General features: G+C 43.9%; 1 protein-coding gene across 1 annotated transcript in view; it reads right to left on the reverse strand.

Annotated features, from left to right (window-relative positions):
• Nucleotides 1-3,639: 3,639 nt before the first annotated feature.
• The window catches only part of kcnq3 (potassium voltage-gated channel, KQT-like subfamily, member 3), a 471,023-nt gene continuing 459,219 nt past the window's right edge, over nucleotides 3,640-15,443 (reverse strand). Inside the window, exon 18 of the mRNA XM_038809241.1 lies at nucleotides 3,640-8,189. Coding sequence (XP_038665169.1) covers nucleotides 7,443-8,189 — 747 coding nt within the window. The 3' untranslated portion in view covers nucleotides 3,640-7,442. The remainder of the gene's footprint in view (nucleotides 8,190-15,443) is intronic.

Genomic DNA, 15,443 nt, shown 5'->3' on the forward strand with positions numbered 1-15,443 from the left:
AATGGATGGGAACCTCCATTGTCCAAAGGCAAAATCGCGAAACGTGATTGGGCGGAGAATCGGTTCCGATGCCAAAGTCGGGGCAGGCGCCGCTTTGATGCCAAATTACGATTCTCCATCATCTCGACAGTGGCGCTAATGCATTCTGGAACGCACGTACAGTAAACACCGTTTGCATGTCATTAGCAGGCCTGACCCATCTCCGGGGCCTCTGCAATTCTCCTCCCCCAATGGGCTGAATTCCCAAAGGCGTGGTTCACTTGTGCTTTTAAAAATCGTGAAACCAACATAGTGGCTGCTGAGGGGGAGAGAGTGGGTACGGAAAGTGTCCAACAGTCTATAGTTTGCTGACAGTTGAGCAGCTCGCCGGGGGACTTCTGCCAGGGCTGGGAGGGGTAGCAGGGATGGCCAGGAGGTGGGCTGTGGGGTCAGTGTGGACGGACACAGAACACCATTGCCACAGCCGGCAAGGCAGCCATGTAGCTGCACATGCTGCTGACTGCCCACCGTGAACGTAGCGCCTCGGGTCGTAAAGTTGTCCCGCCCAGGCCACCCCCCTGGGTGCCCTCTGGCCCCAGTCGACCCATTGGCTGTGTGGGCGTACTCCAGCGCCATCTTGTTGGCTGGGATGAGTCTGTGTAGGGATTGTAATGTATATGTACGGTTGCAGCTTGTCAGTCTCTCGAATGTCAATCACAGACCCGGCGAATCCCTCACCATTTTGCATCGGAATTGATTGTATTCCACGCGGCTCCGGTACTATCCCCCAGTAACAGAATCGGTCCTGGTGCGGTGCTAGTTGTGCTGTTGTAAAAGTCCATGAATTCTGCATTGGTGTCAGTACTGAGTCTCAGAAACAGAGAATCCCACCCAATACGTGCATTAGAGGGAAACTTCTAGTGGGTTGCACAGTGGAACAGTGGTTAGTACTGCTGCCTCACAGCGTCAGGGACTGGTGTTCATAGGTAGAACTGCCAAGGTGCCAGGCTGGTGGTGCCAGGGTGCCCAGGTTGGCACTGCCAGGGGTTGGGCCCGTGGGGGCCTTTCCAGGTAGAGGGGGGTTGAGGAGGGGTTCCCAAGGTCCTCCCCAAGGTCGGCATAGTCAGGGCGTCACAAAAATTGGGGTGGAGGGGTGGTGGGGGGGCTGGAAATGGGGGGAAGATAAGGGCAGCCACACAGAATGGCATCCCGATCTGCCAGGAACTACTCCTGTGAAATCCCTCTAAGTGCGGCCTCGGCGGAGAGAATCTCCCTGAGGCCAAATAAAAGACTGTTGAATAGTGGGGTGTTTCCTGGCACTGCCTGCGGCGATAAACACCCGCTAAACACGCCGTTCAGCAGGTTTTAATTTAAGACTGCTGAATCGCACCAAAACATACCGTAATTGTTTACCTGAAACAGGCTCATCAATGGGCAACATCAAATGACCTAAGTTCCTCTGGCCTTTAGAAACTTTTTATGTTATATTCCAGGACTCAGCCTGACAACAAAGCCTGCCTCAAGTCTAAACCTCCTCGAAACCTGGCTCTCCGGAAGACTCCTGCCATCGGCTGTAGAGCGGACTATGGGGAGGATACTCCAGGGTTGCGAGCCCAACGCAGGATACCCAATGGTCCTCCGTATTGAGTGTGAGGGCAAAAATGGGATCCTTGCCAGGCGTCAAACCTGTTGCAAGTCCACCGACCCATCCGCCAGCCCAGACGAAGTTCTCATCCAGAGTGGACGGGAACATGCAAACACCTCATTAAACTTAATTTCAATATTATTATTGGGCAGGAAGCCTGATTCATTGGCCTCCTGGGATGTTCCAGTTCCCCCAGCCAGGAGTCATGTTGGCATGAATTGGTGCAAATCCTGACAAGCAGGAATCTGGCGTCTTACACTCTGTATGGGGGGTGAGGGGGTGGCAAGGTGCATGGGGATGATTACCTTTCTACACTTGCCTCCAGTGTGCTGACGGGGCTCCTTCTGGGGAGATGGGGGGGGGGGGGGGGGGGGGCTGGTGTTGATTGGGCTGCGGCTCAGGTTGGGGGTCTTACCCGGGTTGAGGTCATTTGGCATGTCATCCCATCTGTAGACTTGAAAATCATGAAACTGTCTTTCTGCATGTCAAGTTTCAGTTTAAAGCCTTCCTTCTTATGTGTTGGACCCTTTGAAGTCTCTTCCAGCATGTCAATATCAATGGTCTATCAAAAGAAGGTGAAAGTCTTCTCTTTAATGCGTTGGAAACCTTTGAAGTGTTTTCTCACAGCCAATTTAAACCCTTTTAATCTTTTCAAGCCTCTGAGCATACTTACAAGGGGGCTAAAGATTTAGAAGGCCAAAAAAATGCATTGTTTACATTCAGTTTCATGGTCCATTGCCTTTTACAAAGTCCAGTCAATTTCAAACAGGGATTGCCATTGTTTGTTTTTATAGTTCTGCAGGGGTCCATTAACTCTGAAGTGCTACCTCATTAGAGCAGACATTCTTTCTAACCACCATTTTTTTAAAAAGAGTCAGTCTTTTTGTTCTGAAGAGCTTCCAAGAAAGAGCAGGAAGACCAGTCCCGCACCTTCTGATTCAACCCCAAAGAGAGTTTTCTGTGGGTCACTTTAAAAATTGGCTTCATAACTGGAAGGTTTGGGGAAACTTGCCACAGCCTATTTCATAAATGAAAACACCTCTGCTGTGGCTAGATGACTGGAAAACAAAAAGAGCTCAGTTTGCCTGTCTCCCATGTTTGTAACACTTGCCAATGTGGATAAGGAGCCATTGACTCCAAAAATCAAGCTCTCTTCATGCCTCGCATGCATGGGAATGTTACTTCATAATGATTGAAAAGAAATATCCTGCCAACTATTTTCAGTCATTCTTAAAGCATAACTTTATCTGGCCATGCTTCAGCTTCTTTTATAATAGAGCCAATGGCCACACTTTCTGATGTAAGAACCAATGATTTCTGAATGTTACCGGTTGAAAGTATGTCTTCCTTTAAATGCCATGAAATACTATTCATTTACATTTACACTCCCTATTTTCTGTTTTTAATCCGTTTCACAGAGGGGCAGCACGGTAGCATGGTGGTTAGCATAAATGCTTCACAGCTCCAGGATCCCAGGTTCGATTCCCGGCTGGGTCACTGTCTGTGCGGAGTCTGCACGTCCTCCCCGTGTGTGCGTGGGTTTCTTCCGGGTGCTCCGGTTTCCTCCCACAGTCCAAAGATGTGCGGGTTAGGTGGATTGGCCATGCTAAATTGCCCGTAGTGTCCTAAAAGGTAAGGTTAAGGGGGGGGGGGGGTTGTTGGGTTACGGGTATAGGGTGGATATGTGGGTTTGAGTAGGGTGATCATGGCTCGGCACAACACCGAGGGCCGAAGGGCCTGTTCTGTGCTGTACTGTTCTATGTTCTATGTACATTAACCCTTAAGAACCTCAGTGACCTGAAGCAGCGTATCACTACTTTTAAACTGTTTTTGGCAAAATGAATCAGCTTGGCGAGGTTCTGATTGCTGACATTTGCTACAGATTGTCAAAATGTTTGAAACCACAGTTTAAACTCTGCAGACACCCATACACATAATACCACTGTTTTGATTGTTGTCTTTTTAAAGTCTAATGATGAAAGATTTGAGATATTTAAGCAGAAGAACACAGGGGGATCTTTTAACATCCATTTATTTATAACTGATGCAATTGTTAAAGAAAGAACAGAAACACTCAGCTTAAATATAGGCCTAAATAATACAGTTGTAAAGAAACAACCTTAAATCTCCCAAAAGATTGGTTGTTTGAAGATATACATTACAAGAACAATTCAAATCTGTTGGTTAGAAATACAGTTAAGAAAGCATAGAAACAGCACGAAAGGTCACTTGTATGAAAATCATGTTTCCTTTTTAATTTGAAACAGCAAACTGGAATAAGCCATTTGTAATTATCAAGAAAAATGTCTCCTGGGCAAGGCACAAATACCTGTCAGCTACCCTCAGTTTTAGTATATTGACCTCTAATAGTTTCAAACATTGGCTCGGATCTTCCGGTCTCCGCATGTTTGGAGCCCAGACGTACCCTGGAAGATGCGCTAAGGGTCTCCTCGGACGTTCTAACGCAATGAACCAATGGGAATTGCCTGGTAAGTTTCAACTTCCGATGGACAATTCCGTTCTCTCAAGATCCTCCAAAAACATCTCCAACTCTGAGGGTTCTGACTTACTTACCTGGATAGTTACCCTAGGAAATATTAGACAGAGAGAAATCACATGTCTAGCAACTTGGTAACTGACACCCTCAATTCTCCACTCCGCCACCTCCCCCACCAACTCCTCTACCTGACCCTCTGACCCCATCAACCCTCCAACACCCCTTAACCCCCAACTATTCCTGACCCTCAGATTGCCCCGACCTGATTCCCCCGACCTCTGACTCCCCCCTCATCATCTGACTCCTCGCAACCCTCCAACTTTTCCTGATATGACCTGACCCAACCTTATAACCCTACCCACTCTACCACACTACCTAGCTGGCATTCAACACGCCCTACCACCCTTTCACTTACCACCCTACCCACCCTGCCACCTTACTGACTGAGCTTCCTACCACCCTGCCATCCCACCTAACTGGCACCCAACCACCCTACCCACTTACTTAATTCATTCACTAACCCAGTGAAAAACTATTTAAATGTCTTAAAGCTTCTCAGTGTGCCAGTGAATGAAGACTTACCGAAATACAGTAGCTAGTGCTGTGAAAAGGGGCATGGCTTAGGTCCCCTGATAAGCCTGCACGACAAAGAAGGACCCTCAGAACAGGTACGTTCTGCATTTCTGAAGATACTCAGTTCAGATGTTTGAGCCAGAAATCAGAGCTCCATCTTAGTGTAAAAAAATAGGAACATTGGAATATTCGGCCCATTATTACAAAACACAGTGAAAGAGTAGAAGAAAGTGTTAGTGTTACAAAAGTTATGGCAGGCCCTTTCACCCTTGGTTCATTTTCTTAAAGAGACAAGATCCTTTTATTTCCCTTTGATCTTGTTGGACTACGAAAACATGTAAAATGGAAATGTTGGAAATCTTTGATATCCTTGGCGTGCGCATCATTCAAAGATGCTGTCACATACACGTGGAAATACTTTCTACACAGCCTCTCCCAAAATAAGGGGTGGCATCTTCCGGCAGTGCAACCCCCCGCGGGTTTCCCGGCAACATGGGATGGATTCAATCGGTGGGATGGATTCAATATGAAATCTCATTGACAGTGGCGGGGCTAGAACGATCCCACCACCGGCCAATGGTGGGTCATCAGGCCACGGGCAGGCCAGAGAATGGTACCCAAAGCCTTGAAAGTTTTTGAATATCCTTCAATGAATTGTATCCGCGGCACACCATGTTTATGGTCAATAACTACATGATGATTTATATATTGCTGAATCATGTACAATGATGCTACAGTTTCCGCCCATGTGCATTCAGGCTTGTAGATGGGTTACACTCTCTTAAAAGGCGCTTCTTGTTTCAAAACTCAATTATAATTTAAAATCCAATGTGAGACTTGCACACAAACTGCAAACAATGGGACCATGTATCCAGTTCCTTCGAAAAGAAATGGAAGCCATCATTATCCGAATGTAATGGCCTTCTCAGAATTTACAGACATAATAGTGCTTTTGGAGATCTGTAACATTCACTATTACATTTGAACAATGGCTCGTCTAATTGTACAACTTTGAAGGGTTAGCACTCAGTGCAGACGGCATTTTGTTGGAGTTACAAGTAAAAATAAAGACACCCTTTTTTACTTCTTGCAGGTGCACATTGTTAGAATTTCTGTAACAATTTGTAATGATAAATTCAGGTGGCTACCTTTATTTGTGCAAAGTTTCTGGATTCAGGGATCTAAAGACGAAGAAAACAAATTATTTTGCAGAAAAAAGTCATGGGTGGAAACTCTCTTAATGATGACAAAGGGGCCATGAAACATGAAGTAAACCTATTTGCACAATACATTATTGTTGGTTTAACCACAAACGATACTCTACTGGATTACTGGTTTCATAAACCATCCAGTGCAGATCACACCTCTTAATTTAAAGACAATTAACTCAATTTATTGATAATTCAAAATTACTTTGAGCATTTAACACCTTATTTCCTGTAGGCTTTAAAATTATTCACTTCAAATGATTGAGTAACTCAAATATTTTATCACAGCAAACAACTGGAATGTGAGTACATTGTATTCTGCTGATAAATCGCCAGCTTTCACTGATGCATTAGCGCTCTTGATATATTTTAAATAGGTTTTAAATAATATGGCATTAAAGACCTTGGATATGTTTGTGAAAACTATAGATTCTGACTGATTCACTGTTCTGCAAAACAGAAATATTTTACAAAATAAAAACAATTGTGAGAATCCTGCTTTCGGTCACTGTTATACTCTTCAGTTGTTCCAATCACCCTGCAAGATGCTTCATGTCATAATACATCAGTACACAATATTTACCAAGTACCAAGATATGTAAGTGCACTTGAGTTGGAGAAAAAGATTCTGAAAACATTTTTAAGAATAAAAGGAAGGAAGTGATGAACTGTGAAATGTACATCTGGTATGAGGTAGATCCGTAATCCCATCAATTTGCGGGTTTTTCCCCATTCTCCATCAGTCTCCTTCATGCAGCTACTAAACTGTGTATCTGGGTATTTTTGCGTGTCACAGAGATCATGGGTGGGATTCTCTGTCCCGCCAGTCCAGTTTGCTGGCGCGGCGCATCCCTGCCGGCAGCGGGATTCTCCGTTCCCGCAGCCGGTCAATGGTGTTTCCCATTGTGGCCACCCCCACAACGTCAGGAAGCCCGCAGGTGTAGGTGGGTCCCACCAACGGAGAATCCCACAGCCTGCTTTTTCTTCAATTTCGCAATATACGTATTGGCAGACTATTCAATTTCATTTTTGAAATTTAAACTTCAATTTTTCTGAATTCACTTTTCAATATATATACATATGAATATCTCGATGAGATGACATGTGTAGCAAAACATTGCGATGGCAAAATCTTAGGCTAATGAATGGGTCACTGTCTCTTTAAGAATTTACTTGCAGGCTTAAGTATTGTCAAAAGAAATGTATCTAATAACTTTCTGCATAGATTCTAACCCACGTATATTGCAGGGATTTAAATTACTTAATTACTGTAGAATAACAGAAGAAATAAGGCTTGTTGTTAATATTGTTCAAAACCATGCACCAACATGCAAATCTTTACAATTTTTTTAATTTGTGGAAAAAAATGCTTTTGGGATATTGAAAACGTTAACAGTTCTCTAGCACAATGTCCATGCATTACATGCAATATTGCCAGTGAAATGCATTGTAACAATAAGCTCTAGGTGTTGTGTGCAGGAAGCAATAAATGTGAACCTTTTATAGTCACTGTACATTTATAGGTCAACCAGTGACCTTGTTAAATTGGTTTATTTGACGTAGGCCATATATTGTCAGGAATTGCCTCCCCTGTAGATGATAGAGGTGCAGAACCACATGGTGTGTAAGGATCAGTATCAGTGTCTGTTTCTCCCTCGGCTAAATGAAGTTTTGACTTTGGCCAACTTCCTCCCCCATAAAAGCCAAAAGTCAAGTCATCCTTTGACTGGGAGATGCTGAATCCACTGGGAGAACGTTCCAGTTCCTCGTGGTTGACTGAAAGTAGAGAGATGGGAGTATCACTGTCTCTTGTGCTTCTTCCATGTCTCACTGTTAATTTGTCAGAAAAAGGACTTGCTAGCTTGCCTCCCTGATAGCTGGGGCATATGTTACCTTGAATGTCTGTCAGTGAGCTTATTGGCAGAACTGTTGGCCTTTCAGTGTATGATGGAGCAGGAGGTGGAGGAAATCTTGATAAATCTGCAGCTAAAGTTGAAAATGTTGTACTTCCTGGGCTCTGTCTGAAGAAACCAAATGGAGCTACTGTAGAAACTTGGACTTGATAACAACTTTGAGGAGCCATGTAGGTGCAGGAATCAGGATAGTTTGAGATGACTCTTTTAATCTCAGAGTATTTGTCCTCCACCTTGTCCTCATTTGGACTATGTTGAACTGATGTCCCTGCTCGTCTTAATGAATAGTACTCAGTTGATGCAGATTGTTGGGTATTCATATGCTGAATATGCATATCTACAAGGAAGTCAATCTTCTTCTCCATTCCTTCCACCTATGAAGGAGCAGATGAAAGGTGATCAATTTTACAATTTCAGCCACCTTTAGGTAGAAGATAGGTATCAGCATAAGATGAATATTTTTGACATTTCTTCCTAGATTTTGCCTTCATTGACTATTTTCTAATAGATGGCAATTTCCCCTCCTTATTCTGTTCTAGGTACCCGATTGATGAAGGGTGTACTGGAGTGAATCTTTACTAAGCCTACATTTATTTGCAGGGTTAAACATTACAAGCATGAACCTACTAATTCAAAGTAGTTTCAGTGCGTATCTCCTGATATATGTTCAAATGAAACCCCAGTTAATTGCCACCACCTGCATACTGTTTAACACAATTAATGCACAATTAACATTGTGCAGATCAATGTTGTTGCTGACTATTTGTGTACCGTATGATCAACGAGTAAAACTGAATTTATTCACTTAACCTATCTCAGCGTAGGTCCAGTTGGATGACTGGACCTACGCTGAGATAGGTTAAGTGAATAAATTCTGTTTGCTTCATCATTATGACATAAGAAAATTAGGCACAAGCTATTCAGTAAGGATCCTCCTTATTAAACCAGACGTATCACTGCCATTGATTTATGAATGTGGCTGACTTGCCAAAGGCAACTGTTATTGTTGGTATTTGTCCAACATATGCAACAGCATTCTGTCAATCTCTGTGGTACACTTATAACAAAAATTCTGAACCCTTCATTACAGAAATTCTTACGACTAAACAAACATTTAGGCCTATTTTATCCATTTAATACCAATAAACCTAAGGGTTATCAGCCGGAAAAGTGTTTCTGTTTTCAGCATTGATGTCGTGATCTAGATTACTTTGTAGCTCTGAGGGACTCTGAGACACATTCGAGCTGGCACTGTTTTCCAATGCTTGGAGATTAATTTGTACAAAGTCAGGAGCAGGCAGAATGAGACAAGAGAAGGCATAACTCATTGTTGCAAAATTTGGAATCTTGTTTCAGTTCCACTTCTGATTGCAAATCATTTTTTACCTTTCACCCACCTCCTTGCACCCACTTAAAGCAGGCTCGAAGGGCCAAATGGCCTACTCCTGCTCCTAGTTTCAATGTTTCTATGTAATAAAAATTATTTATTGAGTCATGTTAATAAAGAGAGCAATAAAGAATAAGTATAAATTTGATTTGCTGGGTATTCCAAATCTGTAACACAACGTAACAGCCTAATTTTAATTCAAGTAAAGACCAAGCAAAATAATTCACTTCGGTTTCAAAGCGCAAATGGGTCTATTTTATAAACTGTAACTCACATTTTACCTGTGAACTGATGCATAAATAACTGCGGTACAACATAATCACACCTGGGCGCCGAGGTCAAAGTTTCGATCCCGGCTCTGGGTCACTGTCCGTGTGGAGTTTGCACATTCTCCCCATGTTTGCGTGGGTTTCACCCCACAACCCAAAAGATGTGCAGGATAGGTGGATTGGCCATGCTAAATTGCCCTTTAATTGGAAAAAATGAATTGGATACTCTAAATTGATAATAAAAAAAATAATCACACCTGGGGGTATTGCAGCCAGTTCCAGAAGCGACCTATACAGAATAGATTTAGGTCAATGTCCACACTGAGTGAATAATTTGTGCTGTGGAGAAGGGTTTGAACTAAAATGGAAATAAGGAGGGAAAATCAAGATAAGGAAACAGAAAAGAAAGCAAAATGGACTACTGTAAGAAAGAGAAAAAATAAGTTGTAAAGAACAGTGCAGAAGAGGGATTAAAACAAGATTGTTAACAAGAGGCTATCAGCAGGAAATCTACAAAGGCCGCACTCCAGCTGTTCATGCAGGACCAGAAAATCCCACCAATAGCGAATGGTGTCCTGCCTCCTGCCGCTGAGAAACATACAGCTGGGAGGCCGGAGAATCCCACCCAAAGTATTCCAAAAAATTTTTTAAGGGGCAATTTAGCATGGCCAATCCACCTAACGTGCACATCTTTTGACTGTGGGAGGAAACCGGAGCATGCGGAGGAAACCCACGCAGACATGGGGAGAATGTACAACCTTCACAAAGACAGTCACCTGAGGCCGGAATTGAACCAGGGTCCCTGGCGCAGTGAGGCAGCAGTGCTAACCACTGTGCAAGTGTGCCCCCCTCAAAGTATTTCAAATTAAATTGAGGAGCTCAGGACATGAACTGTTATGGGTTTTGGTTTAAAAGAAACACAGCTTAGTTTAGATCAGGGGTGGGCAAACTTTTCCGTGCAAGGGCCACATTTAGAAATTCACAATTTTAAAGGGCCGCATAGTATATTAAGTAAAATAATTAACATTTAAAATAGCCAAAATGAAAGGTTGTTAAAGAAAAAAAAATCAATTAATTTTTATTAATTAATATTTTAAAGTAGAAATTTTACATGAAACACATTTATTTGAATGGGCCGCATAAAGACCTTTGGCGGGCCGCATGCGGCCCGCGGGCCATAGTTTGCCCACCCCTGGTTTAGATCATAACTTGGAGCTGAATTTCCTGACTGCAAAATATTAAGAGCCGAAATAAAGAGGCAAGGATGGCATGGTGGCACAATGCTTAGCACTGCTGCCTCACAGCACCAGAGACCCGGGTTCAATTCTGATCTTGAGTGACTTTCTGTGTGGAGTTTGCACGTTCTTCCCGCACCTGCGTTTCCTCCAGGTACTCCGGTTTCCTCCCACAGTCCAAAGATGTGCAGGTTAGGTGGATTGGCCATTATTGATGTGCAGGGTGACGGGGATAGGGTGGGGTGTGGGCCTGAGTAGAATGCTCTTTGGGAGGGTCGGCACAGATTCAATGAGTCAAATGGCCTCTTTCTGCACTGTAGAGATTCTATGGATTTGATGGAAGAAGTGGCAACTTTAATCCAAAATAATAGAAATTAGAGATGATGTGGGGGAAGAATCAAAAGTTGAATTCACTTGGCTAGAATGGAGTATATTACAGATCATCAAACCTTAGAAATTAAAAAGAAGAAAATATCTGGAGACAAATTGGATGAAAATGCAGGAAGCTAATGGTTAGCACTGCTGAGTCTTAATAATGGCAGACTTTAATCATTCAAAACTGAATGAGGTAAAAGTAATGTAAGTGACAATGTCGGAGTGGGGTTTCTACAAAACCTTCCAGCTTCTTTTAGATAATTAGGGCAGAAGTTCATTGGCAGCTTTGGGTATGAAGGTGGTGATATGACCTTGAAAAAAAGGACCCAAGTACATGAAATGTTGATCTGTTTGAAAAATTGGTGATAGCGGTTTACTTTTGAAAAAATATTTTTATTAAGAAAGGTTTTCAAATATACCATCACAACTATATTCAAACAAGCATTACAATATTTCAACACCCCCCACCCCCAAAACCAATGATTCTCACAGATTGGGGCCAACAATGACATAGCACCCAGCTTAAAATACTGCCTCGACTGTCTCCATATTCTCAAGATAGCCACACCCCCGGACTGAAAGTCCATTTAGCCGGAGTGAATGAAAATGGAGCCGAATCCAGGCTATCAAACTAGAGTCTCATTGCATGCGGATGATTTGTTGTTGTATGTGACGGACCCTCTCGCCAGTGCAGAGGAGAAAATGAAGCTGCTCGGGAGATTTGGTTCCTTCTCGAGGTATAAATAGAACTTGGTCCACCCAGATAATGGAATGGACCTAGCCAGGTGAAAGGGCAACTTCCCTTGATCGGCTCCGCTCCCTGCACAATTCACCAGAAATGATTCAAACCATTCAAGAACACCAACAATGACAATGCATCTCTTGGGGACTCTGACGTGCAAAGGTTAAAGTAAAAAACCTCAAAAGCCTCATTAACCTTGGCTGAGGCAGAAACAAACCTGCCACCAGAGTGCTTTACCTGCACTATTTCCTGAGAAGACGCCTATCACCTAGGTTGTTAACTGGCCTTCATGCTCAAAAACTTCCCCCCTTGCAAGGCCTTGCTGGCACACCGTTCTGTCCATCGAAAACAGCTCAAACTCCAACTCCAATTTCTTTCTACTTGCCAGTAGTTCCGGTGTCTGACTGGCTGAGTATTGGTGATCCATTTCCAGGATGGCACCCACCAACCTCTGCCTCTGCACCCTTTCACTCCTCTCCGAATGTGCCTTGCAAGAAATGATCTCTCCTCTAACAACCGCCTTCAAAGCCTCCCACATCATGGAAGGCGAACCTCTATGTGTTGGCTTATGCTCACAGGTCCAAAATAACTGCGACATGAACTTTATTGAACTCGGGCCCTTCAGACCCTCGGGCAACCCAACCACCTCAAGTTCTGTCTACAAGACCGATTTTTCAAGTCGCTCACCTTGGCCCTTAATATTTGTTATCAGCTGCCACCTTGATTTGATTTGATTTGATTTATTGTCACATGTACAAAGTACAGTGAAAAGCATTTTTCTGGTACAGCAGCAAACAGTGATTGGTTACAGTGTGGAACAAGGGGCCAAACAAAGCAAATACATGAGCAAAAGCAGCGTAGGGTGTTGTGAATAGTGCTCTTACAGGGAACAGATCAGTCCGAGGGGGAGACTTTGAGGAGTCTTGTAGCTGTGGGGAAGAAGCTGTTCCTATGTCTGGATGTGCGGGTCTTCCGACTTCTGTACCTTCTGCCTGATGGACCGGTCTGGAAGAAGGCAAAGCCTGAGTGGGAGGGATCTCTGATAATGTTGTCTGGCTTCCTGAGGCAGCGGGAGGTGCAGACAGAATCAATGTGGGGGTGGCAAGCTTTTGTGACGCATTGGGCTGAGTTCACCACACATCGCAGTTTCTTGTGATCTTGGACCAAGCAGTTACCATACCAAGCTGTGATGCAGCCAGATAGGATGCTCTCTATGGCACATCTGTAGAAGTTTGTGAGAGTCAATGCAGACATGCCAAATTTCTTTCGCTTCTGTAGGAATAGAGACGTTGTTGGGCTTTCATGACTGTTGCATCAGCATGAGTGGGCCAGGATAGACTGTTGGTGATGGTGACCCCCAGGAACCCACCTGTGCCATCTCCCCTTCCAGGGCTGTGATCTGATCACTCTGCCTAGATGGAGCTACCCCAGCCTTCTTCAGTCCACACCCTGCACCTTCACCACCTCATGCACCTTAGCAAAGGCCACTCGAATGAAGGACATTGTCGCCTCAATTACTTTCTCATAGTCCCCTGAGACCTCCCAGCATAATTCCTGTAACTCCACAGGTAAGATCTCAACAGGTTAGTGGAGTGGACCCTGACATCACATCAGCCGCCGTCATTCTTTTTCCAGACAGGACTCTCGAAGCTTCTAAATTCAACACTAGTTCTTTGCGTTTCTGCTGCCTGATATCTATTCGGCATCTTCTTGATGTGGGATACTTAACCCTTCAATAAAAACAAACTTGAGCCCAAATTCCCAACATAAATTGGACAAAAAGGGCAGGAACCACCTCATATACATGTCACCACTGGAAGTCTGATAGCTGGTTTACTTAACTAATATCGTGAATTGTACAGAGCACAACGAGTCAGCAATCTGCAAAATGTTATTGAAGGTGGAACAAACAATGCAAGGTAGACAGGATATGATCAGGAATCTGATTGGTGCAAACATGCATGCACAGCAGTTGTGAGACCAAGAACAAGGACATTAAGGGGTGTTGGGAATTGGAAACTTACCTGGTTCCAGGCAGCGGACATGGATTCCGTTGCCTAGCAGACCCAAGAGTTCTGGACGTATGTGGAGTGTGGCAAGGTGACAAACCATGCATGCTCCATTCTAATTTTGTTTTTTAGTTAAAGGGCTTGGCTACCTGGGACATTGAGAATGCTGCTTGGCATAAAAGCAATGCTCCCGGGGCCTAATTTTGGTACCATAATGAGGGGATTCCTGTGACCGAGAAAGAGATCCCAGAGCGAGAACCCAGGGATTGTTCTAGAGTGAGAGAGTCCAGAGAAGGAGCCATTTGGAGGTGGGAAACAAGCAAGTGTGTCTCCAGGCCATAAAGGTGCTGCTGTTCAGCTCTAACTGGTGAGGGTGCAGAAGAAGCCCTGGGGAGATGAAAAGCCAGTGGAAAAGACAGGTTGGATCGAGCCAGTCCTGCCATATATTTAAATCACTGAGCAGCTACAAAGGCCCAGAGTTTCACCTTTAAGATGGATCTCCGGGGTTTGGGAAATTTCTTGACTCAGCAGGCCAATCTTGGGAGAAAGTGCCCAATCAGTCCAACTTTGTGCTCTTGGGATGATCAGTAGGTGCAGGATGGAATTGGGCCTGTTGCCCCTGCAGCAGATTGGAGGAGTGGGATGTTTAAGAGGCTAGACCTGGTTCTCTGGGACTTTATCCCAGTAATATTCTTATATTTTAGGCAGCTAGCCTTCACTGCTCACACCCACTTGCACATCCACCCATTTCCCATGCCACATCCATACCAACTCATGGCATTGCCACGGCCATTATATACTCAGTACAGAACCAATGAACCCTATAATAACAATGGTATATATGGAACTGCTTAAAACACCGATTCAAAATTTGCTTTAAAGAAAAGTGTCAATCAATCAGATCTTAGTGGGGGCATAGAATGCACTGCCTGTGGAAGTAGTTGAGTCAGAAACATTAGGGGCCTTCCATCGGCTATTGGATAGGTACATGGATTACGGTAGAATGATGGGGTGTAGATTAATTTGTTCTTAATCTAGGACAAAAGTTTGGCACAACATCATGGGCCAAAGGGCCTGTTCTGTGCTGTAGTTTTCTATGTTCTACGTTCTATGTATCAATAACAGAAGGCAAAAGCACTTGACACCTCTTTATTTTGTAAAAATAAACATTGAGCCACTGACAAAATAGATCGCAGAATAAAATAGCTTATTGAAACATCATAAAGCTATCAATTAGGCAAATGTTTACTCTTCACCCCAGTTGTGTCAACAAAGTAAACCTTTTATTGGAGTCTGGACCTAAGCATTCATAATGAGTTGGCATGTAGGGTATGAGAGATCATTGTGGGTGGATGGGAGGGATGAGGTAGGATGGAGGGTGTGTGGGGCCACTGCGGATTGGAGGTACATGAATTGGCATAGAGGAGACATGGAGGCCATTGACAAGACCTTTTGGCCTTACCTTTCTAAAGGTTCCAGAATCCAGACTATGGTTCTGACTCTTTTGAACAGGCGTGAACCATCAGTCATGGAGACGCTGGCCTGAGGTAAAAAAGATTGCAGAGGACTAGGAGATGCCTGCCTCCACAATGGAACCAGCCAAATTGGGAA

Source organism: Scyliorhinus canicula, chromosome 10 (assembly GCF_902713615.1).
Source record: "Scyliorhinus canicula chromosome 10, sScyCan1.1, whole genome shotgun sequence".
Lineage (NCBI taxonomy): Eukaryota > Metazoa > Chordata > Chondrichthyes > Carcharhiniformes > Scyliorhinidae > Scyliorhinus > Scyliorhinus canicula.